Raw genomic sequence first — 27279 nt, 5'->3', positions numbered from 1 at the left:
ATCAATTGGTTAGGGGATTTAGCAAAATAATAATCTGGGATCTTTTGAGAAGACATAGCTACAGAGCCACAGAGTAAAGAGTGAAATATTCAACATAGGAAAATGTGTGGAACTTATAGGTTTGTAGAATATGTTTTTTATATAGATACAGATCACTTCCATCCTTCCCTCTTATAATAAAAAAGGTAAATTTGCAGAAGACCCCAGAAGCACACACAAAATGTACATTGAGGAGTCAATTCTTGGAGAGCAGACAGATTTAATAAATCCCAGTGTTCCCAATTTATCTGCCCTTTGGGACAATAAGCCTTAATATCACCACTGTAAATTAGCTCAGTTCCTTCTGCCTGAGGATGAAACTTTTCCATTTCCTGTTCCCAATCAGCCCCACACTAGTTCCCTTCATTCAGCGCCTTCTCAACATGCTAGAATATTAGCTAACTAGTTAATTCACAAGACAAACCACTCACAGGAGTGGGACATGGGGAAAATGATCAAATTAGTTATTTGAATGAATCATCTAGTCTTTTGATAAACTATAAACACGACTCTGGAGAGTTATAGCTTCAGAAAAGCTAGAACCTAATGTTTGAGATTGACTTTGTAATCATTCCTTATGATTTTAGTCATTTTTTATAATGATTTGGCCTAAAAAAAAGTCCAGCAGATAACTAGAGATAGATGGTTGAAGGGAAGTGACAGTGGGGAGAGTACTGGAGGGAGAGAAGGTGGCTCTATAGTGCAGTTAAAACAAAAAGGAGTTCACAAAGCATGGAAAAGTTGGTTTCTACAAAATTTTTATTCCATATCACTTATATAATGCTCCCCACATTCTTAGTATGAAAATTTGCATATGGAATGCATACAAGGCAATGAATGAGTTGAAGTTGTCACTGTATTGTCATAGGGAATCAAAGCTACAAGTGGCTCAATGGAACCTGGGCATAGCAATTCATCTTGTCACTGGAACCAGTATCTCTACAAATTTATTCAAATTTCTTCTACACTTAAAAATTGGTTTACTCTTTTAACACTTGACATTAAGCTTTATTGATTGGTGCTTCTCTAGTTATAAATTAGTAATAATAATAATACCATTATATTTCACAAAATATTTTCAGATCTATCACTTAATTCTGCCTAACAAAAGTTAATCATTTATTTATTCAACAAATGTGCATTGAGTTACAACCACATAAAAACCAGTGAGTTGTTTGAGATACGTCAGACATATCATTATCAATAGAGAGTGATCCCTCTCCTCAGGATGCTTACAATCTATCCAGAAAAGGCAAAAGCAAGTAAATAAATAAATATTTAATAAATAGGACAATATAATATATTAGAAGCCAATAAGTAGTATATTGAAGAAAAGTGCCTCCATTGCACCCAACAAAGGGAAGTTGGAGGGTGAACTCTGGGTGAGCTCTGGGATAGGTCAGGTTGTATGGTTCTCACTAAAAAGCAGGATTTGAGCATGCCCTTGTGATTCAGGCAGTAAAGAATATGCCTGCAATGCAGAAGACATGGGTTCTAGCCCTGGGTCAGGTTCTATCCCTTCTCTTTCCTGGAGAATGGAATGGCTACTTACTCCAGTATTCTTGCCTAGAGAATTCCATAGTCACAGGAGTCTTGGCAGGTTTCAGTTCATGGGGTCACTAAGAGATGGACATGACTGAGCGACTAACACTAACATGAACTAAGGAAAGAAAGCAAATGAATTAAACATCAGGGAAAAGGAAATTGCAGGTGGAAGGCACAGTTGGGAGAAAGGCTCAATGGTAGCAAGTGCCTGGTCTGGTGTAAACTCAGCCAGGATGCCAGGATAGATGGAGAAGAATAAAAAGGGAAGTAAGGGGAGGAAGTCAGAGGAGAAACTTGTGCTCAGATCTTCTAGGGTCTGAGGGTTTGTTATAAAGATTTTGGCTTTAACTCTAAGATGAATAGAAGGTAATAGCAATGGTACTACAATCTTGGTGCTAAAAGGATCAGCCTGGCTGCTGCATTGAAAAGGGACATGGAGGGGCCAAAGTACAGCCAGGATTGCTATTAGGAACCTAATAACTCAGAGGGAGAGAATCGATGTTCAGACCATGGTTACAACAGTAGAGTGGTTAGAGCTGGCTGAACTCTAGATACGTTCTGAAGGTAGAGCCAACAGAGTTTACTGATAGACTAGTATGAGAAAGTAAAATCAAGAAAAGAGTTAACCAGATTGTTGGCCTGAGTAATTGAAAAAATGGAGTTGTCATCCACTGGAAAAGCCTCTGTGTATCGTGTTTGAGTGTGTGCGTGTGTATGGAATTGGGAAGGCAAAAAATAGGGGTTATAATAGGAGATGCACAAAGCTTTGTGAAACGTGGAATACAAGGGATGAAGAAAGATTTAAGTTGGCTTAGTAACTGACATAAATCATAAAAGGATACACAATGAGATAATAGGGTTAAAAAGAGACAGTAGACACTGGGATGTTAGCTTCCTGGGGAGGAGGCATTCTTGAGATTCCCTTTTCACCCCTTGAAGAGGGTAGCAGGCCTGAGGTCATGAGGCTTCCTTGTCCTGGTGAATGGGTGGAGCCCCCAGGGGTGACATGATCTTAGACCAGTGACCCTGTCCCTCTTGATCCTTTTGGGAAAGGGGCTCTACTGTCCTGAGTGTTTGTTCTATGTCACAAGCTCCTGTCATAGATGCTATGCCACTATAGACCCTATAGTGACATGAACACTCAGGAGTTATAGTAAGTTTCCAGGCCCCATTTAAGCCCTGATGATGGGAAAGTGTGAACTGAGACCCAGCTTTCTACTTAGATCATGAGTGGAAAAGGCCTAGGGTGTGCATTGTATGTAAAATATCAACAAGAGGGATGTAAGGTACGTTATTATTACCTCTATTTCTAAAACAGACAGAGGAATAGTTTGCTCGTGATCAAACATAAACGTATCGAATATGAAATCGTTGTTTAATACAAGGCCCCATCATTAGAATATGTAAAGCCATCTGGAAATACAGTTTGATGACATTTCCCCATTGCTAAAATTATTATAATCCATAAATGCTCCTCCAAATGTAAAAATGTCTGAAAAGAAATATGTTTATAGAAAGAAAGCCATATCATTAATGTTATTGTAAAGTATGTGAAAGATTTTAGTCAAAGAAACTTCTCTGGAAGAGAAAAGCTTCTTAAAAATCAAAAAGTCTTGTTAGGTAATGTCATCTAAAGTTTCTATTAATGAATAATTATTTAACATTTCAACATTTAGCATTTAAGCATTTGGTTAGCAAGTATTCATCAAATATATATATATAGAAGATGGAAGCATAGTTAACTTTCAATAATTTTTAAGAATTTTGTTTGGAATATATAGAATATACACTAAAAATAAGTCAAATATTATTATCATTTCATCATTATGGTCATTTTCATATTGTATTTAAGAGGCAAAGTTGAATTTAAAGCAATCCTATAAATCACAAACTCAATTATTTCCCAAAATATTGTAAGGTCAATATCATTGTCCCACATTATAAAAATCATACTAAGTAAATGAGTCTGAGAGAAAAAGAAATAATTGAAGTTTTACAACTAGAAAATGACTAGGTCAAATAACTAGTTGAATCATAATTCTGAGAAATTTCTGCTCAAAAATAAAAAAGTATCCATGCTGAATACCTGAAACTAACATTGGTTTATATTATAAACCAATTATATTGCAATCAAAAATATATCCAAAGAAAAAGGAAAATGTTCTTGTCAGAGGTATGGCATTGGACTCAGTGATATAATCAGAGGAATGAACTGCATCACTCTCAGAAATTGACCCCTGAATAAAGAGGATTTAAAGAATAATTAAATAGTCATAGGAATCATGAATAGATAAAGGGATGGTTCTGAATATATTAATCTAGAAGGAAATGGAGGTTAAATGATGAGATATAAAGCAAAAAAAAACATAGAAGCAATAAAGAAAAAAGAGAGGGAGACAGAGACAGAAAGAGGCAGGGCCCAGAGTGAGAAAAAGAGGAGAGAGAGAAAGAAAAGATTAAACAATTAGGGATCTGACGTTAGAACAATATTGGACTGTTTTGAACCAATTTAAGAATTTCTATTTCTAATTCTTAATATGTGGAAGACTTGGAATGAAGAGATATTAAAAGGAATGAGAAATTAAAATAAATGTATAGATATCTTTGTTTAATACAAAGTCCATTCATTTGAAGAAAACCTCATCAAAAAAGTATGTGGAGCCATTTGGGAAAACAGTGATAAGACTGCTCCATTTCTAAAATTATTATACAATCTTTATTCAAACACATATAACATATACTTTCCCTTTTGTTACTATGGGAAAATTTCCATAGTGACAAGGAGTAAACAGCTGACCTAAATGGGGACATCTGTTGAGCCTTCACATATGTATATACTATAGGCTCCATTCTATTGCAGAAGACTTTGCTAGGCTTGGGGTGTATCTCAGCAACACAATCTTAGGAAGAATCATCTCTGATATCAGAGGCAGAGTCAGAATGACCCCTGGATGTCCAATTTTCTAATTCCACTTCTGTCATAGGTGGTAAGATAAGAGGCGTTGTGTCACAGATGAAAAAATAAGGTCGAAGAAAACCAGAGAACAGGTGGTTGAACGTGTAGATAAAAGACCCATTCGTGATGTTGTAAAAGGAGATTTCCCCTGCTTCATAGTCCAAGAAAATCCCAATGCAGCGAGGCCGTTCCAGGTGGAGGAGAGGAACTGATGGAGAGGCAAGGACCATGTACTCACTTCCCTTCAGAAGCCACATGGCCCAGACCCCATTCTCAGGAGATGGTGTGATTTCCCCCTTTCTTGACACTGTGTCTTGACAGACACCTAAGCCCCATTCTGCTCTTTCTCCCACCATGACTTCCCAGTAATGCCTCCCTGATGAGAAGTTCTGCAAACCCAGGATACAGGGCCATGTGTCAAATCGCTCAGGGTTGTTGGGGACATCCCTCCACAGTTCTCCATCCTGCACACTGCGCAGATCAGCAGTCAAGAGGAGGCTAGGATGTGCGGTTGCAGGATCCAATTTTATGTCAACTGTGGAAACAATTTTGTGGAACATGTAAAAGAACAGAAAAGACTCGTGAAAACTTAAGAACCCATGATATTAATGACTGTCACACCATTCTTTACTCTCCCTCTAATACCTCATGGAGATAAAAAAATAAGTATTTCATCTTGCAGATGCTTTCTTGAGTTTGAGTATATTCCTCTGTTATGTCTGCATGATCCAGGACTAATTACTGCCCCAATTAAACCATAACCATTGATGATAAGACAAACCAAGTTCATAACCATTTAGATTCCTTTTATCTCTATCCACAGCACTTGGGTACTCTTTGGAATATCTGCATTTAAAATACAATTTATAACTCCCTTGGGATTTTTTTTCTTTCCAAAGCCTATAGAAAAATTACACTGATCTAAAACACACCACTTTAAAAGCTATGTTACTATGGTAGGAAGAATTCTAAGAGGAACTTCATGACCTTTAGACCCAGGTGGTTATCTCATGATTCTGTTATGTGACAACTGGGAGATTATATGAGTGGGTTCTAATCTAATCACCCTTTAAAATCAGATACAGTTCTTTGCTTATTGGTCTGGTGGTAGAAGGAAAAATCAGGGAGATTTGCATTTGATATGTCATTGCTGCCTTTGAAGATGGAGTGGGTCACACTGGAGGAGAAAGGTGAAGAACCTCCAACTGATAATCAACAAGGAGATGGGGATGTCAGTCCTCCAACTGCAAGGAATTGCTTTACATCATCAGACTGAATAAGCTTGCAAGTGGACCTTTCCCTAGACCCCTTAGAGATGTCCAGTCTGGTCAACACCTTGATTTTAATCTAATAAAATCTTAAGCAGAGAAACTAGCTGATCCCATGTGATTATCAGATCTGAAGAATGGAAGCAAATGGATGTGATTTTAAGTAGCTAAGTGTGTGGTAATTTGCTATGCAGCAAAGAAAATTAATGAAAACTACTATTAATACCTATACTGTGAAGTCTCAGTATATTGATATGACATTTTATTTGTACATATAATTTAAAAATACATCTACTAATGAAAATGACCTCAGTGAAGCAAGAAGGATGTAAAATATTCATGTCTGATTTTTTTTGGTCAACACTCAAAACTAGTAAATTTGATTTCATTAATTTAAAAGCAAAACCAAATTTCATAATTAATCATGTTTTAATTTTTAATATAATAACAAATATTAATATGATGATTCCATTATTTGTCTCAAACCACTTCTAGTTATCTTTTATTTCTACTCAAACCTAAGTGGCTACATCATCTATGCTATCACATGGAACCAGCCTCAAGATTGATATTATCTTTCTCACATTATAGATAAGCAGAATGAGCCCTAGGGATCATATGATTTTCCCAAACTCTGCTACTGCTAAGTCACTTCAGTCATGTCTGACTCTGTGCGACCTCACAGACAGCAGCCCACCAGGCTCCCCAATCCCTAGGATTCTCCAGGCAAGAACACTGGATTGGGTTGCCATTCCCTTCTCCAATGTATGAAAGTGAAAAGTGAAAGTGAAGTCGCTCAGTTGTGTCTGACCCTCAGCAACCCCATGGACTGCAGCCTTTCAGGCTCCTCCGTCCATGGGATTTTCCAGGCAAGAGTACTGGAGTGGGGTGCCATTGCCTTCTCCTCCAAACTCTAGAGGTCATAAATAACAGGAACTGAAAGTGGGTCTCCATGATGTTGTGGTAGAATTATTTAACAGATGTCATGTCTTCATATATCATTCCCACTTCAAGAAAATAGATCTGTGAAAAGGTTGTGAATAAATCTATTTTTAATTCTTCTCCCAACTCTTCTTAAACTCTTAAAATTTCTTAAACTATCATCAAATAGAATAATATCCTAACCAAACTTCACCTTCTTCCCAGTGCCCCATGAATGATCAGTCCTTAAAGTTCACCTTAAATGACTTTTCTATAGCACTTAACACATTTGAGAATCCTTTTGTCCTAGAAAACATTTCTCTTTCCCAAAGACACCAGTCATCACTCTTTACTCCCTTTCTGCTGATCACCCCTTCTTGGTCTCCTCTGCTGTTTTCTCTTCTCCTCCTCCATCACTGCTATTGGAGAAACCAATGGTCTAATGATTGGGACCTCTTGCCTCTCTCTCAGATCACTTTTGATGTGTTCTTGGGCTGGCAGGTATATTACTTTCATTAAATTCCATTCATATGCTTTACTAATCCCAAATACTTTTAGCCTAGACTTTTCTCCTGGAACTCCATATATGTAAATTCATCTGCCTACCCAATATCAGCATTTGGATATTTAATATCCATCACAACATTGATGTGTCTAAAACCCAATTCCTTTTTTCTACCTTGCCTGCAGCTTTACCTTTCAATGTAAACAATAATTTCATTATGCCAATTCAGGAGATTTTAACTTTGGAATTATTCACAACTTTTCTCCCTTTCTGACACCTCATATCTAATCCAACAGCAAATCTTGCCAGTTCTGCTTTCAAAATATCAATATAGCAAGATCTTGTCTATTTCTCTGTACCTCCAGTACAACTTCCCTAGTCCAATAGAAAATAGTCTCTAATTGAGTTATTACAAAGGCTCCTAACAGCTTTTCCACATCAAGCCTTGCCCCTCTGTAATTTATTCTCAATAAACCACGCAGAGTGATCTTCATGAAACATTAGTCCAATCATGCTATTCCTCCATTTATAACTGATGCCTTATTTCACTTCTTTTTTTTTTTTTTTATTTTTTATTTCACTTCTGCTCATAGCAATGGCACCCCACTCCAGTACTCTTGCCTGGAAAATTCCTTGGACGGAGGAGCCTGGTGGGCTGCAGTCCATGGGGTGGTGAAGAGTCGGACGCAACTGAGTGACTTCACTTTCACTTTTCACTTTCATGCATTGGAGAAGGAAATGGCAACTTACTCCAGTGTTCTCGCCTGGAGAATCTCAGGGACGGGGAAGCCTGGTGGGCTGCTGTCTCTGGGGTCGCAAAGAGTCAGACACGACTGAAGCGACTTAGCGGCAGCAGCAGCATAGTGGCCTTCTTGTTGGGTCCTATGCTACCTGGACTTTGCTTGACCTCTACAGTTCTCCTGTCACTCACTCCACAATAGCCACACAGACTTCCTCATAGCTCCTGGAATGCATCTTCCATATTTTAAGCTCAGGTCTTAGAACTCATTTCTGTTGCCTGAAATGCTTTCTTCTAGATCAGATATTTGCTGTGTTTTCCCCTATGAATGAAGTCTTCCTTGATCATCAAAAATTCCAGATTAGATGTGCTAACTCAAGAACTTCTGGCCACACTTATTTATTTTTTCAATATTCTGTTTCATTTTCTCACATTTTGTGTACTTTCCATAATTTAAGCAAAAATTTACAACATTATGCTCCATATTTGTAACATCTTTGATGTTATTGTTCAGTTTTATATTCTAACGCTTAGAAGAGTAACTGGCATAAAATACACAATATTTTTGGAATTGACCAGTTAATTAATTCAATAAACATAAATGGGAATATAAAGACACTGATTATGAGAGTGTAATAACTTGCAACATTTCATACAGTTAAGTGAAAGTTGCTCAGTCGTGTCTAATTCTTTGGGATTCTCTAGGCCAGAATACTGGAGTGGGTAGCCTTTCCCTTCTCCAGGGGATCTTCCCAACCCAGGGATTGAACCCAGGTCTCCCGCATTGCAGGCAGATTCTTTACCAGCTGAACCACAAGGGAAGCCCAAGAATACTGGAAAGGGTAGCCTATCCCTTCTCCAGCAGATCTTCCCGACCCAGGAATTGAACCAGGGACTCCTGCATTGTAGGCAGATTCTTTACCAACTGAGCTATCAGGGAATATCAATCTCCCTGTAAGACCATGGATTAATCATTGAACAGGATTGATAAAATGGGTTTTCTTATCATGGGACAAAGCTGCTGCTGCTGCTAAGTCGCATCAGTCGTGTCTGACTCTGTGCGACCCCACAGACGGCAGTTTCCTTCTAAGTAATAAACCCAGTATTAAGTCATAGTCGATTTTCATTATTTGGCGTAAATTGAATATAAAAAAATTAAAAACATTGAATCTATATTGTTTTAAAAAACAAAATACTAAGACCCAACAAACTAATTATAACACTACAGTTATTCCCTCTTAAATATAATTAACTGAATGTTTTTGGCTTTATTGACTATCTAATTTAAGAAATTCATCAAACTGCCAGATAACGAAAGAATCCAAACTTTATATTATCTGATACACTGCAATGCTTTCATATACTGAAGATTTTTTTCTCTGTTTTCAGATATGTTTCATTTGTCCTCCAAACAATACAAGTTTTTAGCATTTTATAAAAAAGGACATAGACATAGATTGGAACTAATATTGCTTATGTCACAGATAATATCATTTTCAAACCCACTACTCCAACCAAATGTAGCTTACATGGGTGTCAGTTACTCTGATATTCTTCAGGACTATTCACAAATATCCCAATACTCTTTAAAAAAAAAAATCTGAGCCTACTGCTCTCTCCCTTCCCCCCTTGTAGTTTGACATGACCACGTGACTCACTTTCATCAATAATATCTTGAGGAAAGCTATATGTGTCCCTTAGGGTGGTGCATGATTCACCATGACTTTGCTCAGTTCTGTGCCTATCAGCAACAGGAAGGAGGTGGGGCTCTGTCTGCATGGAGTGAGATTATGTGAAATTAAAGCCTCCACAATCCAGTAATCAACCAATAACATGATCTCAAAATAAAACTTTGCTGATTTTAGCCACTAAATTTTGGGTTGTCTTTGTTACTGTAGCCTGACTGGTATAGTAACATGCAATAACAGCCAAATTCCAGGAGTCATAGTTCCTCAAGGTCTAAAATGCAGCCTACCTTGGAACTTTCTCAACATTTCCCTCATGCCAGGGATGCGACACATTGTCTTCAGCTCCATAACGATGGACTCGGGTTCCAGGCGTGTAACATTCTTACTTCTGAGAAGAGCACAAAACCTGCAGTTTTCATTAGGGTTATCCACCAACCTCCCCAGCCTCTCCCAAACCATTCTCTGATTCGGAAAGTAAACATACCGGCTCAAGGCTCCTCCCACACCCTGAAAATGAAAGAGAAACACAAGCAGGTGTGAGTTAGACCTCTGAACTGCTTTTGACAGACTGGGGACACACCAGGAACATCTCTTTAGGAATTATTGAAAATCATTAACTATTGATGTAAAACTATAAGAGATATGACTCCCTCTTTAAAAAATCTAAAACAGACTGTTATTGAGTTTTCTCATGAATTTAAAATAATATAATCAGTTTGCCTCTATTAAAACAAAATCAGACCACACAAACTTTAGGTTAATTCCTATAATATCTATTGGTTTAACAATTTTCTGAATTGATAATTCTGATAATTGGATGTTTTTATGAAGAGTTATTTTCTGTGAACAGAATTAAGGTAAAAATAGATTCTAAATATCTGCAGAATTTATTTGGGAAATAGTGAAATGTATAGACATAAAATGATAATCTCAGTGTCCTTGTAAGAAAACCCTAACTTCCTTATTCTCTGAACCAACATACTTTGTCTAAGTTATCTAAGTAGAAAAAACAGAAGTCATTAAAATTCAGCAACAGTCTATGTCAAAGTAGATTATTAAACAAATCACCTACACTGTATTTCCCTTATCCCTCTAAAAAATGACCACCAGTCAGATTAATTTTAACAGGGCATAAAAACAGGGAAATGATTAGCTTTATATTTCATCAGAACAACAGGTCTTATTTTGGTCCATTAAGGGTGAAATGTTGTTTCCTGGTACTGAGGAAGAAAGGGAGAAATGAGTATAAAAATGAAAGCAAATTATTTGAGGAATAGTCTCCCTAAGGACTTCCCTGGTGGATCAGATGGTAAAGCATCTGCCTACAGTGCAGGAGACCTGGGTTCGATCCCTGGGTCAGGAAGATCCTCTGGAGAAGGAAATGGTGACCCACTCCAGTAGTCTTGCCTGGAAAATCCCATGGACAGAGGAGCATAGTAGGCTACAGTCCATGGAGTTGCAAAGAGTTGGACACAACTGAGCGACTTCACTTCAAACTTCAAGATTTGTGTTATAAGACATTCTAACATTTATTCAGTGCTAATAAATGATAATTTCAAATATGCAGTATTTTAAGATACAGTAAGATGTGACAATGAATATTGTTGAAAATGCCAAAGTTCTTGTGTTTATTTACTGTTTAAAATTTTGAAAATTTATTCCTTTGGGACAGTTTGCTTAGTCTAAGTAGGCATAGCAATAATAATAAAAACAATAACAACAACAACATTTTACTGATGCATAAATATATTGAAGAAAATGGGACATATTTAATATAAAAGCTATGCAAATGCTTTTATTTAATGACCCCCCCTACTCTGTGACCAGTGCTATTTAATCACAGAACTTGTATGAAGATAGAAATTACTTATTTCAGACATTCTTAAATGAGTCATTGGGATTGAAACACAATGAAGCGTGCCCAGAAAATTTCTATTGCAAGTAAGTTCTAGCATGAGAGCAAGCATCCACCAACAATGATGACTTTCTCAATTCACGGGATTTAATGCCTTTAAGGAGGATTATTATTTATTTGTCTGTCTTCTCTATAATCTCAATTATACTGTGGGCAAGCTGTATGGAGTCAAATTAATCCCTCCTCACAATGCCTGGAATGGGCATGCACTATGGGCTAGAACACTAGCATTTGCTTTGAAAATTAATATGCCAATTTCAAAGTGAAAAATTTTAGATATTACTCATATGTTTGACCATTGACATTAAAATGGGTTAACAAGACTTTTTGGATTAGCCATGACTGAAATACAGCAATATCATCGTTGGCCCATTATGAGATTTTTTATAAAATGCTTTCTAGGCAACATAGTATAGATAGTCTGTTTTCTGTTTAATCATATGCAAATCATTAAATTAATTTTAGTTTTGAAAATATTTAAGGTTTTGTCTTTAGTATAAACTATTATGTATGATTCTCTAGGCTCCCTTCAGATTCTGATGTTAGGATTGAGGATTTTTAATAACATGCTTTCCAAGGAAATTCTAGGGTGATCCTGTCCTAAAGAGCAAAACTGCTTAAGGAGTTATCTCTGAAAGCTGCCATCTGTCCCCTTGGTCTCAGGTGTGCCCATCCTTCTTCTCCCAGGCACCCAGCCTCACCTCCAGCAGACCCAGGGCTGGTCGCTGGCACCTCTCCTCCAACTCCTCTGCCAGCTCCTTCAGGGCCCTGCTCTGCTGAACCAGCCGGTTCTTGCTTTCCCGAAGCTTCTGCAGCGTGGCTCGCTCCTCCTCCTCCAGTCTTCTAAGCTGCAGTTGCTCCTCCAGGGCCAGGAAGCCACGATACTTTTCAAACTCCCACCTGAAGCGTTGCCTCTGCATTTCCACTTTTTCCTGGAGTGACAGTACAACAAATCACCAGCAGTTGGGGCAGAGTATTTGGCCTCTACCTTCATGTATGGGCGGGGAGCGTGGTGGGGGGTCGGGGGCCTTCCCTGGCGGCTCAGATGGTAAAGCATCTGCCTGCAGTGCAAGAGACCCGGGTTCAATCCCTGGGTCGGGAAGATGCCCTGGGGAGTGGCATGGCAACCCACTCCAGTATTCTTGCCTGGAGAATTCCTTGGACAGAGGAGCCTGGTGGGCTACAGTCCATAGGGCTGCAAAGGGTGAGGTACGACTGAGGCGACTTAACACACACACACATGGGGAATGACATAGTGAAAAGGGGTTTAGTTGCAATTCATTGTTCTCTCACATCACCCTTTTAAATACTATAATTACACCTATAAATATAGGACTAAGGGTTTCCACAGAATTTAGAATTTCATTTATTAAAACTATGCTTGTTGCATTTTGGCTCACATAGATACATTCTTAAAGGTAAAAATGATGCAAGTTGACTTGATTTAGAACAAGATTCTTGGAAACATCTCTAAGAATAATCAGTGGAGGGTTCAAGACATGCATGAAATCAGATCTCAGATATAGAGTTCCTGATTTCATAAATTTCTGGTCAGGTCAGGATTAAAAACAATTGACTTAGATTACTAACTTAAACAATTATTAATAAATGTCATTATTAATTAACTTTACATATGATATACATAACTATGGGAAAAAATAAGATATCACGGAGAAAAATATAGCAAAAACCCTTATGAAAATATCTGCCAGAGGATAGAATACAAGTCAAAATTTTCAAGAAAAGAAAGAATTACAAAATTATAGAGAATAATCAGAGAAAAAGGGTTCCTTGGGGAAAGAGAAGTATTTGGAAATAAAGTCTATATATATTGTAATATATAATATAAAAATATAAACACCTATGTCATTTCTATATACAGTTTCTCAGTATTGATCCTATTGATATTTGACCAGGTGATTTTTTGTTGTGATTTTTTTTGGGGGGGTGGGGACTGTCCTTTGTATTATAGGGTATTTAGCAGCATTTCTTGCCTTTACATATGAGATGCTAGTAAGGCACCCAAGTTGTGACAACCAAAAATATCTACTGATATTGCAGAATATCTCTTGGAAGGCAACATTGGTCCAGGTTCAGAATCACTTTGCGTATGTATGTGTGTGTGTATGTATAAATAGGTAAAGGAAAAAAGAGCTGATGATGGCAGAAATATATTAACATATTGACTGAAAAAAGACATATATTTATATCAATATATTGACTGAAAAAAGAAAATTCAGATTATTTTTATATATAAGATGATGACTATAAGCCTGTATTTCATATATGTGTGTGTGTGTGTGTGTATATATATATATATATATATGCTGTGAAATAGTAAAAATTTCATTCAACAAATACACATTTTTTAAACTAGTAGTGACAGTACAACTCTGTTCTAAGTGATGCAGTGAGTGAAGATCAGTGAGTTAAGATCAAGTGAGTTAGTAAGATCAAGATGAATAAAGTCTTTTTTTATAATTTGGATTGGGATAGTATTACAGAGATTAGAAAGAACACAATTGTACAAATATAATCTGAGGGGATGAGATGGTCCAGGATGATGCTGAGATCAGTTTTTCTTGAGTACCTCGGTAAATGGAACAAAAGCGCCAAAGCAGGGAGATGGTGGAAGAACGACTTAATGATCCAAATAAGGATCCTTCAGATAGGTTAGCCACCTGAAGCCCCAGTATTCTCTTACCTTCCAAATAACAGTTTTCTTCCCCACATTGGCCTCCTGAGTTGAGGCTTCCTCCAGCTCTTTCCTCACAAGCTCCTGTGCCACCTGGAGCTTTATCTGTTTGGGAAGATATGCTGCAGCCATTAAGGATACTCTCATTCAGTACTTAAATTGACCAAACACAGGAAGAAATACAAAGATCAGCTATAACAGGCAGTAGAAAGCTTATAAAAATGTTCGATCTCATTAATATTAATGACTGTTAAACATAGATATGTTTTAACTGTTAATGCCAGATATAATAAAGGATGTATCTAAAAACTGTGTTCATTGTATTATAAATAGCAAAACAGTAAATAATCAAAATAGGGCAATTAAAAATAGGGCAGTGAGGAAAAAATTATTTTATTCACTGGATAGAATTAAAACAAGGTGCTTCAGAATTTTTAATGGCAATAAATACAATTATAATGAAAATTAAAATAAGCATATTTTATGTAACCTGATACCAATTTTTAAAAATAAAAGTTCTTATAATAAATATATAAAATGAAATGAAAATATATTCAATAAACAAAATCTCATCTCCTATGCTTGGCTGAAAAGGTGATGCTATTCCTTTTATCTATATATTTCAACTTCTTAAAGTTATTCATTACTTTATAACCAGAAGTGTACTTCTTATTATTTTAAAGAAGAAATCTTGTAAGTTAGTATTTATTATATGAAAAAGAAATACAGAAAGTCATAAATCTTACAAGGGGTAGAAAAATAATTTAAGGAAAACTAAATCTCTTTTCAACCCTAGGACTCCTGCTAAAGGTAAGCACATATATTTTATTTACAGAGAACACACACAAAGATAGACACATATACACATTTTAAAAGTCTCCCCAAAGTCATTCAATAAGTCTCAGGAAAAAATTAAAACAAACAAAAAATTAAATTCTTCCCACAGTCATTCAACAAGTCCCACACACCAGTCTTTTTTTTTTCTTTTTTTTTTTAATGATAACATTCTAAGGTAGAACACATAAAATAGCAGTAGAAACCAACGAGACATTTAATAAGATGAAGAAAAAGGCAATTGTTTTTAGAATCTGGAAGGACTAGAACACTCCGACACTTAACAGACAAAAAAAAATTGTAAGTAAAAGCAAAGAGGCTGAAAGTTGTGTCACGTTTGGGGAAACAGTGATTAAGCTAGCTTTGCTGAATCTAAAAATTAATGCTTAAGACAAGAGTTACAGTAAGAGCACTTAGGGTCCTAAAAGTGATTGACAGGCTAAGGAGTTTGGAAGATATTTATTTGGTATTTAGTTGAAGGACTGCTGAAATAGAGAAAACTTCCTTAGAATATGACATTATCCATGCACTGTATGGTACCCTCTGGATTAAAGAAAAAAGGCAGGAATATACTCTAGAAGTCTAGTTAAGAAATAGTTAGCATCTGAATTTTGCAGAAGACAACCAAAATCAAGAAGAAAACTTAAAAAAGATATTTCTAGGTAGGTCCAGAGGGTACTTGAGGGAAAAAATAAATCACAACCTTGATTTAAAACAAAGTTAAAATAATAATAATAATTACATTATTAATTATTCTAAGTTAAAATGTATGATATAAATATACAAAATTAGTATAGGCTCTATATTATTAATAATTTATTAAATTAATTTATTATTATTTTATAAAGTTAATATCTTCACTTTATTTTCATTGTGATAGTACTTCAGGTAAGGTCAGTAGATTAAAGATGACTTTAACTCTCTTTGTGCAAGCAGCTGTTCCAAATATTGGGAATTTAAGTGTGTTCTGCTGCTGCGGCTAAGTCACTTCAGTCGTGTCCGACTCTGTGTGACCCCATAGACGGCAGCCCAACAGGCTCCCCCGTCCCTGGGATTCTCCAGGCAAGAATACTGGAATGGGTTGCCATTTCCTTCTCCAATGCATTAAAGTGAAAAGTGAAAGAAGTCGTTCAGTCGTGTCCGACTCTTAGCGACCCCATGGACTGCAGCCTACCAGGCTCCTCCATCCATGGGATTTTCCAGGCAAGAGTACTGGAGTAGGGTGCCATTGCCTTCTCCGAAGTATGTTCTGAATACGTCCAAAAACTTTTGATGAGCACCAGTAGGAAGAATCTTTTTCACAGAGTTGCATGGATGCCACTTTTGTGAGCCAGGTACTCCAATATTAGTCACCTCTTCACTGAGGATGCTCGTATCATAAGTCCAGAAATATGTGTTGAATAGAGAGGAATCTGTCGGCTTAACCACTGGATTCCTACGTCATAGTAACATGTATTGGCAACTTTAAAGGGGATCAGAGCCTTGTGCCCATCCAGACACCATTCATAGCAAACATTCAAACATGAAGGTGGTTTTATGCACCCTTATATTCATTGCAGCAGTATTTACAGTAGCCAAGACATGGTCTTCACTGGTGGCTCAGACAGTAAAGAGTCTGCCTACAATGCGGGAAACCTGGGTTCAATCCCTTGGTCATGAAGATCTCCTGTAAAAGGAAATGGCAACCCACTCGAATATTCTTGCCTAGAAAACCCCATGGACAGAAGCGTCTGGTAAGCTATAGTCCATAGGATTGCAAAGAGTCGGACACAACTGAGTGACTTCACTTTCACTTTCTTTCAAGACATGGACACAGCCTAAATGTCCATTGACACATGAATGCATAAAGAAGATGTGGCATATATATATATATATATATATGAATATTTTTGTTATTGATGTTGTTTAGTCACTAAGTTGTGTATGACTCTTTTGTGACCCAATGGAGTGTAGACTACCAGGCTCCTCTGTCTGGGAAATTTCCCAAGCAAGAATACTGGAGTGGGTTGCCATTTCCTTCTCCAGGGTATCTTTCCAACCAGGGATGAAGCCTGCTTCTCATGCATTGGCAGGTGGGTTCTTTATCACTGAGACACCAGGGGAGCCCACTATGTAAAATTACTCTGGCTTAAAAAGAATGAAACAAAGTAATTTATAGCAACATGGATGGACCTAGAGATTATCATACTAAGTAAAGTAAGTCATACTGAGAAAAATAAATACCATATAACATCACTTATGTGGGCTTCCCTGGTGGTCAGCATTAAAGAATTTGCCTGCCATGCAGGAGACCTAAGAAACACAGGTTTAATCCCTGGGTTGGGAAGATCCCCTGGAAGAAGGTATGGCAACCCATGGCAATCCAGTATTCTTGCCTAGAGAATCCAATGGACAGAAGAGCCTGGCTGACTACAGTCCATAGGGTCACAAAGAATAAGACATGACTGAAGCGACTTAGCACACACATACCCACACACATTGCTTACATGTGTAATCTAAAAAAAAATGATACAAATGAAAGTATTTACAAAACAGAAATAGACTCACAAACTTCAAACACAAACTTAAAATTATCAAAAGGCAAAGGTGAGGGGAAGGAATAAATTAGGAGTTTAGGATTAACATATATACACTACTATATACATATAAAATAGATTATCAACTATATATAAAATAGATTATCAACAAGGACCTACTGTATAGCACTGAAAACTCTACTCAATATTTTGAAATAACCTATATGGGAAAAGATTTTTAAAAAGAATGGATACATGTATATGTATAACTGAATCACTTTGCTGTATACCTGAAATGAACACAACACTGTAAATCAACTATATTCCAATATAAAATGACAATATTAATTATCATGGGCTTCCTAAGTGACTCAGTGGTACAGAATCCTCCTGCTAAGCACAAGACTTGGGTTTGATCCCTGGTTTGAGAAGATCCCCTGGGGAAGGAAATGGCAACCTACTCCAGTATTCTTGCCTGGGAAGTCCCATGGACAGAGAAGCCTGATCAGCTACAGTCCATGGGGTTGCAAAGAGCTGGACACAACCTAGTGACTAAACAACAGGAGCATTAATTAATATAACTATTATGCAAAAGCAAAATATTATACAAATGATAGTTATTAGGAAGTGTTTCCGAGAACATTTATGCACTTGTAACTAAGAGGCAACTGGACAACATAGCCTCCTACACCAGGGAGCTCTAGTTGTGAAACTCAGATTACCTATATCAGGAAAATTAAGACCAGCATGAAATGAAATGACCAGGGAGAGTTTCATGGCAGAGAAGAGCAGTCTAAAATAACAGTATGTTTGAGCTCCTGAATAGGAGTCCCAAACGATGGTATTTCCATGGAGCAAAGGTGAATGTGAGCCAGGAGGGTGGTTGGTGTGGAGGGCACTGCTCATTCAGATCAGGGGTTATCTTTTGGCTCTGTCTCTGGCAAGGGATTTTTCACACTTCTGACCTAGTCAGTGTCTTCCATTACAGACCAGCATTTCCAGATCAGGAGTCACAGCCCTCCACATTACATGGTAACACCTCTCACCTGGTAGCACCTGGCGGCCTCCTGCAGCGATATTGTGTGGTGGCTCCTGTGCTCTGGAGTGGTGTCACAGACCCAGCACAGCACTTCCTGGTCCTCCTCGCAGAAACGGGTCAGCTCCTCGCCATGCCTCACACACAAGCGTGCCCCCGAAGGCTCCGCGCCCAGCCCCAGCTGCCGCACGCTGTCCACCAAGCTGGCCAGCTGCCTGTTGGGCCGGAAGCTTTCCAGCCTGAAGGGACCCCGACACTGCGGACAGGCATAGATGCCGCCCTGTGCGCTGTCGGACTTCTCGCAGAACTCGGAGATGCATCTGAGGCAGAAACTGTGGCCGCAGTCCACACTGACGGGATTCTGCAGGAAATCCAGGCACACTGGGCACCGGGCCTCCTCGCAGAGCCGCTCCCCAGGGGACCCCGAGGCCATGGCCTGCTGGGCCTTGCCTGGCCCCTCAGATAGTACAGCTGTCTTCCCCAGCTGCCTGCACTATCTTTCCTGGTGTTCTGACGCAGAAGGGAGGAACCCCACAGCCTCATGAGAAGCAGACACAAGATGGGCTTTATCCACTGGCAAGCGTCCAAATGAGCCACGCCCAGTGAAAACTTGCAACTCAGACACAGTAAACCACAAGCATAAAATTAACATTCTAGCAATCCTAGCCTCCTAGGAAACTGATCATTTCTAACGAAATCCCTCGTAGGGTCGCTTATTGGAGCCTGTACTCTCATGTTTTCACTGTCAGTAAATTTCAAGAATCGCTAAGCTCCTTCCTTCAATTATTTTCTAAACTGCCCCATGACCTTATTATCTTTTTATGACATATTGATTTGTTAAAGTTTTTTTTTTGTCAAAATTTATTTTTTCTCAGTTCAGTTCAGTTCAGTCGCTCAGTCGTGTCCGACTCTGCGACCCCATGTATAGCAGCACACCAGGCCTCCCTGTCCATCACCAACTCCTGGAGTTCACTCAGACTCACGTCCATCGAGTCAGTGATGCCATCCAGCCATCTCATCCTCTGTCGTCCCCTTCTCCTCCTGCCCCCAATCCCTCCCAGCATCAGAATTTTTTCCAATGAGTCAACTCTTCACATGAGGTGGCCAAAGTACTGGAGTTTCAGCTTCAGCATCATTCCTTCCAAAGAAATCCCAGGGCTGATCTCCTTCAGAATGGACTGGTTGGATCTCCTTGCAGTCCAAGGGACTCTCAAGAGTCTTCTCCAACACCACAGTTCAAAAGCATCAATTCTTCAGCGCTCAGCCTTCTTCACAGTCCAACTCTCACATCCATACATGACCACAGGAAAAACCATAGCCTTGACTAGACGGATATTTGTTGGCAAAGTAATGTCTCTGCTTTTGAATATGCTATCCAGGTTGGTCATAACTTTCCTTCCAAGGAGTAAGCGTCTTTTAATTTCATGGCTGCAGTCACCATCTGCAGTGATTTTGGAGCCCCCAAAAGTAAAGTCTGACACTGTTTCCACTGTTTCCCCATCTATTCCCCATGAAGTGATGGGACCAGATGCCATGATCTTCGTTTTCTGAATGTTGAGCTTTAAGCCAACTTTTTCACTCTCCACTTTCATTTTCATCAAGAGGCTTTTTAGTTCCTCTTCACTTTCTGCCATAAGGGTGGTGTCATCTGCATATCTGAGGTTATTGCTATTTCTCCCAGCAATCTTGATTCCAGCTTGTGTTTCCTCCAGTCCAGCGTTTCTCATGATGTACTCTGCATATTTTTTTTACTTCCTGTTAATTAGCTCTTAATAAAGAAATATACTGGTAAGTTATAAGGAGATGCCCCCTCCCCCCCAAAAAAATGTGTGTATAATAATGATAAGTCTATAGCCTAACAACAATTCAAAGCATTTAAATAAAATCTGGTCAACTTCAGTGACTCCCATAATGACTGCACATGTGTTATTTTAGAAGTGGCAAAGCTGTAGGCTAAGGCATTGGTTAGGAAAAATAATATAACTACAGCCTATCAGTGCTGCAGCACTTGTGAGTTGGGGGAGGCTGAGATACACATAGAAGAAAGATGATTTGACAAAAGGGTGTGATCCCTACTTGGGATGAATATGGTGAGGTCATTAGGTCATCAGGAAAGTAGACAAATGTGGGAAACATCTGTCATCTACGCAAAATGCAATTTTTATTTCGTTGAGTTTGAAGGGATGATGGACATGCCTATAGCAAATCATTCAATTTGTTCCTCAGCACAAGCTGCCAGAATCTCAGACACAAGAGTAAGCAAAAAACAAATGGCTCATCGCTCAAGGGAGTCTTAAGATCTATAAGTAGAACTCATACAATTCTAAACTAAAAACTGGGAGAAAAGACACTCACCAGTGCTGCAAGAATATTACAGGGCTCTGAACAAGCTGGGGTTGCGGAGGGTGGGCAGTGGTCAGATTGGGCCCTTGGGAGTTTCTGAGTTAATAACTGAAGAGTGAATAGAAGTTGAAAGGAAGGGAGCTCTGGCAAGGAGAACAGTCAGAGGGCACAGAGTATATAAGCTGAACTATTGCTAGAGGGAGCAGGATGTACCCCATGACATGAGGCAGCCAGGCAGGCTGACGTATGTGTACGATGAGGATGAGTGGCAGTAGATAAGTTCCGAGTGAGTGGCAGGGGCAGATGACTCAGGTCCTTGCAGCTTCAGAGAGGTTTTGTTGTTGTTGTTGTTCAGTCACTAAGCTGTGTTCAACTCTTTATGACCCCACGGACTGCTGCATGCCTGGCTTCAATTCATGTCCATTGAGTCAGTGATCTTATCTAACCAGCTCATCCTCTGCTGCCTTCTCCTTTGGCCTTCAATCTTTCCCAGCATCAGGATTTTTTCCAATGAGTCAGCTCTTCACATCAGGTGGTCAAAGAACTGGAGTTTTAGCATCAGTCCTTCCAAAGAGTATTTAGTCTGATTTCTTTTAGGACTGACTGGTTTGATCTCCTTGCTGTCCAAGGGACTCTCAAGAGTCTTCTCCAGCACCACAATTCAAAAGCATTAGTTCTTTGGAGCTCAGCCTTCTTTAAGGTCCAGTGCTCACATTTGTATATGACTACTAGAAAAATCATAGCTTTGACTACATGGACCTTTGTCAGCAAAGTGATATCTCTGTTTTTTAAAACACTGTTTAGGTTTGTGATAGTTTTCTTTCCAAGGAGCAAGTGTCTTAATTTCATGGCTGCAATCACTATCCTCAGTGATTTTGGAGCCAAAGAAAATAAAAGTCTGTCATTGCTTCCACTTTCCCCCCTTCTATTTGGCATTCCCTCCTCCAGCAGACCACATTTTTTTCAGAACTCTTCACTATGACCTGTGCATCTTGGGTGGCCCTGTACACCATGGCTCCTAGCTTCACTGAGTTACTCAAGCCCCTTCACCACGACAAAAGGGTGTGATGAAGAGGCTGGAGAGGTTTGCAGTTCCTTGTTCTAAGGACCAGGGCTTGGCCTGGAACTTTGGCAAATGGAAAGGTCTAAACAGTTTGAGGCTGTCTGCTGAAAGTTCCAGGTGGAAAATTAAAATAGATTCTAAAAATAAATACAATAGACTCTTTGAGAACAAACAGAAACAGTTATGAGTAGAACATTAAAGATGTGAATTTAGAAAAGAAAGGAAAAGGGCAGAGGGCTCCTTAGTAGAAAAGCAGACCCTGGCTCCAGGCTGAAGACTGTGCTACTTGCTAGATAAGAGGCTTGAAATAAGTTTCTATACCAAATTTCCTCTAAAATATGAGGACTGACTTTGTTAATGCCTCTCATACAGGGTTGTTCAAAGGATTAAATGGGCTAAACAATGTCACACATTTGATACAGGTCCTGGTGTGTAGTAAATATATCTAATTAAAGAAAAAGGCTTGCTGAGGTGCGCGCGGCGGCGGTGGCGGCGGTGGCGGCGGCGGTGGCGGCGGTGGCGGCGGCGGTGGCGGCGGCGGCGGCGGCGGCGGCGCGTGGCAGGTCCGGCGGGCGAAGAAAAAAAAAGAAAAAAAAAAAAAGAAAACAAGTAACAAAGGGATGGATAATTAGAAAGTAAGCAGGAGTTGTTTTTTTTTTTTTTTCTATTTTGCTCAATAATGTATCCCCATTAACTTGAAGAATGACTGGCACATAAGATACCCAATAAATACTGGTTGAATAAACAAGTGAATGAATGAATGAATAGAATCAGTACAGTTCATCCTAGAAGCTAAAGAAGGAAAATTTTCAATGACCATTATATGTTCAGTGTGAGATTCATATTTTTCTACAATTAACATATATGATTTTCATATATGATTTTGACTTTGATTTATGTTACTGTGACTTGCAAAGATGCTGAAGCACATTTCTCTTTTATTTGAAAACATTATAATGCAACATAATCCCTTGGAGGAGGGTATGGCAACCCTCTCCAGTATTCTTGCCTGAAGACCTTCATGGACAGAGGGAGGAGCCTGGAAAGCTACAGTCCATAGGATTGCAAGTGTGGGACACTAGTGGGGCAACCGAACACACACGCCAAAGGCTAAGGGAAGGTCACTAGCCTTGCATGTGGAGGTCAAAGTGATTTTCAGGAGAGTGAGTGAGCTAATATCAGATGGTACTTCTTCCCTGACTTGTTCTTCAGTCATTGAATATAAACTCTATTTTGTCTCTAGCTTTGGGAGGATAAGAATGACCTCTGTACGATTGTCCTTAAAAAAAGCAAAATTTCCTTATAGCCCATTTGTGGTAAGTAGTAAGCTGCATTATACTCAGATGTCGTTGTATTTACAAGTGCTATGTGAAAGGCCTCCCTGAATACTTTCTTGTTTAATAGAGTTGGTCTAAATTAAAGTTGTATTTTCTTACAATCATTCTTCTGAAGTGAATAAAACATGTCTTTGTGCTGATTCAATCGAATTTTGATGCACCTACTTTAGAACACTGGAGTGGGTTGCCGTGTCCTCCTCCAGGGGATCTTCCCAATCCAGGGATTGAACCCAGGTGTCTCCCGAATTGCAGACAGATTCTTTGCCGTCTGAGCCTCCAGAGAAGCAAATTAAATTTATATTTCCTCACAATCATTCTTCCTGGGTGAATAAAACATGCCTTTGTGCTGAGACAATCACATTTTAGTGCACCTACTGCTTTACCCTAACTCCATTCTCTGACTCAGTCTCAGGTTGCACAGTTCTAAATCTTTTCGTTAACATCCTCGCTTCCTGCCATCATCCTTCTCTAATACTGCACTTCACATGTATTCTGCCTTCTCTAAGGATATAGGATCCTCCTCCTCTGACCATTTCTCTCTGCTTCTTTCTTGACTTCCTGACATAGTGACTTTGGGCTCCTGAAACCATCTCTCCAGGGCATCCATGTTTTCTTTCCTAGTCTGAGTCTTTTTAAACAAGGCTCCCAGCGTTTTATGACCATACCCTTACCTCAGCTTTGAGAATTTATAATCTCCTAGTACCCACTCCAGTGTTCTTGCCTGGAGAATCCCAGGGACGGGGGAGCCTGGTAGGCTGCTGTCTATGGCGTCGCACAGAGTCGGACACGACTGAAATGACTTAGCAGTAGCAGCAGTCCCAAATTCAGCCCACCCTGTACTGAAAAAAAAAAAAAAAAAAAAGCCAGCCAGAACAAACCTCAAAAGCAACTGAGCCATCACTTTCCTTCCTGCTTGTGGTTTTTAAAAGGATCTCTGTTTTTCGTTTTTACTTTTTTTTTTTCAGTTTTTCAATCCATAAAAAAAAATTTGTCTTTTATTTAAATATAGTTGATTTATGATGTTGTGCTAGTTTCTGGTGTACAGCAAAGTGATTCAGCTAGATAGCTAGATAGGGATATAGTATAGATATAGATAAATACATATACATAACTATTATTTTTCATATTCTTTTCCATGATGATTTATTATAGGACATTGAATATAGTTCCCTCTGCTATACAGTAGGACATTGTTATTTATTTTATATATCATAGTTTATGTCTACTAACTCCAGACTCCTAATTTATCCCCCTCTTTCCCCTTTGGTAACCATAAATTTGTTTTCTATGTCTGTGACTCTGTTTCCGTCTTATAAATAAGTTCATTTGTATCTTATTTTAGATTCCATATATAAGTGATGTCATATGATATATGTCTTTCTCTGTTTGACCTATTTCACTTAGTGTGATAATCTCTACGTCCATCCATGATGTGGCAAATGGCATTATTTCATTCATTTATATGGCTAAGCAGTATCCCATTGTTGATTTTCATTTCAGCAGTTGTATCCTTCATTTTTATTGTTCCTTTTCCCCAGAGTCTATATTGATCATTCACTGAGCTAAGATTGTCTAATATCCTCTGTAGACACAATCTCAGCATTCATTGGCTTTGTAAGGGGTGCTGACATCTCCAGAGTCTTCTTTGTTTCGTTGGAGGGAATTCAGAAAGAAAACGTGAAGCAGAGAAGTTTCCTTTTGACTGTGAGTGAGAACCTAGGGTTTCTAAGATACTGATCTGTGCAGTGGAAAAAATGCTTGCCTGTGGGCTGTTTTCTGTGCATATGAGCTCCAATCATCACATGTACATGTTAACAAAAGTAGATTTAGTCCCTAATGTTATACTTTACAATGGATTTACATTAAGAATTTTTAAGGTCATTTGATAGATTCAAGGAAAAGAATATTATCTCATTCATATTTTTATTCCAGAGTCTTTTACTCTGGGCTTCATAGAGTAAGGGCCCCCTATAGTTTATGGAATAAATTAAATAATATATGCAATGTCCTGTGTGAGATTTGCAATCACTCTCTAAAGAAGTGTTGTAAACCACATTTGTATATTAAATATGAGAAATTTGAGATGTGAGCAAACGCAAGGTATACAAATTTACCCTGTCTTAGCTCTTGGACTGCAAGGAGATCCAACCAGTCCATTCTAAAGGAGATCAGCCCTGGGATTTCTTTGGAAGGAATGATGCTAAAGCTGAAACTCCAGTACTTTGGCCACCTCATGAGAAGAGTTGACTCATTGGAAAAAACTCTGATGCTGGGAGGGATTGGGGGCAGGAGAAGAATGGGATGACAGAGGATGAGATGGCTGGATGGCATCACTGACTCGATGGATGTGAGTCTGAGTGAACTCCGGGAGTTGGTGATGGACAAGGAGGCCTGGCGTGCTGTGATTCATGAGGTCGCAAAGAGTCGGACAGGACTGAGCGACTGATCTGATCTGATCTGATAGCTCTAATTCTAGGTGTAGTGTTTGATGATGCTTCTGGTGTGCTCTACATGCCCTATCAGGTCTCACATCTTTCCATAAACATGCAGGGATTACAAGATCTGGATTTGGGATTAGATATGAAAACCATACCCCAAAGAGTGAACTATCATGCAGTCCATAAATGTTAATTATTTTCCCCAAATTCAACAGCATGTGAAAAGACCTATGATGTAAGTTATCCATAAAATTTTCTGCAAAAAAGGGGCAAGATTCAAGCTTAAAAAATTATCTGTCAATACGCCAAGATATTGGGGCTTCCTAGATGGTACTACAGGTAAAGAACCCACCTCCCAATACAGGAGACATAAGAGACACAGGGTTGATCCTTGAGTAGGAAGATACCTGGAGGAGGGCATGGCAACTCACTCCAGTGTTCTTGCCTGGAGAACCAACGGACAGAGGAGTTTGGCGGGCAACAGTCCATAGGGTTGCGGAGTCGGACACAACTGAAGTCAGGCACAACTTGACTTAGCACGCATGCGTGCATGCCAAGATATAGACTATACAGTGTTGGTGGTTGTGGTTTAGTCGCTAAGTCGTGTCCGACTCTTGTGACCCCAGGCTACAGTCCATAGGATTCTCTAGGCAAGAATACTGGAGTAGGTTGCCATTTCCTTCTCCAGGGGATCTTCCTGACCCAGGAATCAAACCTGAGTCTCCTGCATTGCAGGCAGGTTCTTTACCAACTGAACCGGGAGGGAAGCCCAGGCTATATAGTACTAACTCAATTATACTACTCCACTTGTGGGACACAAAAAAGTATGGAAGGTAAAAGTATAAGGTGTTTAATTCTGGGAGACAGTACTATAGATATTTAAAAGGATACATTTTTAATCTGTATATTCTTCCCTTTTCAATGTCTTCTAAAATATATATACACAGGAATCACATTATTTTAAAATCATTAGTTTAAATATTTTTTTAATTATATTAAGTAAGTCAAATACCAATAATTAATTATGTCAGCCTACTTCATCGGACTATAGTGTTTGTGTGATTCACTGGTGAATTCCAATGCCTGGATGAGCTCCAAGCACATAGTAAGTTCCAAATGCATATTTGCTGAATAAATTAATGATAAACCCATCCAAAATACGTGCAATTGTAATTTGTTTTCTTTTTTCATTTGTTCAATCTTTTAATATGTTATTCTAAATTAAAAGATATAAACAACTAAAATATTAATCAATTGCATGTGATGTTAATAAATATTAATAAATTGCTTCAGTTGTGTCCCACTCTTTGTAATGCTATGTACTATAGCCTGCCAGGCTCCTCTATCCTTGGGATTCCCCAGGCAAGAATACTGGAGTGGGTTGCCATGCTCTCTTCCAGGGGATCTTAATAAATTAGATCTTCTTAATTAAATAGACTTT

At 38.7% G+C, this 27279-nt stretch overlaps 1 protein-coding gene across 1 annotated transcript; it reads right to left on the bottom strand.

The window, feature by feature from the left end:
* Positions 1-4287: 4287 nt before the first annotated feature.
* Positions 4288-19090, bottom strand: TRIM58 (tripartite motif containing 58). Its single transcript, XM_086413483.1, has 6 exons — positions 18668-19090; positions 14281-14376; positions 12278-12508; positions 10146-10168; positions 9949-10049; positions 4288-5075 (listed from the first exon to the last, which is right to left on the bottom strand). Exons 1-6 carry the CDS (start codon positions 19088-19090, stop codon positions 4486-4488), a joined length of 1464 nt encoding a protein of 487 aa, XP_086269609.1. The 3' UTR covers positions 4288-4485.
* Positions 19091-27279: the final 8189 nt, after the last annotated feature.

Source organism: Bos grunniens, chromosome 7, assembly GCF_055505025.1.
Source record: "Bos grunniens cultivar Pamir isolate PY7600 chromosome 7, Bosgru_T2T1.0, whole genome shotgun sequence".
Lineage (NCBI taxonomy): Eukaryota > Metazoa > Chordata > Mammalia > Artiodactyla > Bovidae > Bos > Bos grunniens.
This window is presented reverse-complemented; position numbering and strand designations above follow the sequence as displayed.

Coding starts and splice junctions, on each gene's coding strand:
- TRIM58 (XM_086413483.1), bottom strand. CDS start 19,090: ATGGCCTCGGGGTCCCCTGGGGAGCGGCTCTGCGAGGAGGCCCGGTGC. Junction 10,169..12,277: donor CAGCCCTGGGTCTGCTGGAG/GTGAGGCTGGGT, acceptor TTTCATTTTCAG/GGTGTGGGAGGAGCCTTGAG. Junction 10,050..10,145: donor GTGGGAGGAGCCTTGAGCCG/GTATGTTTACTT, acceptor TGCTCTTCTCAG/AAGTAAGAATGTTACACGCC.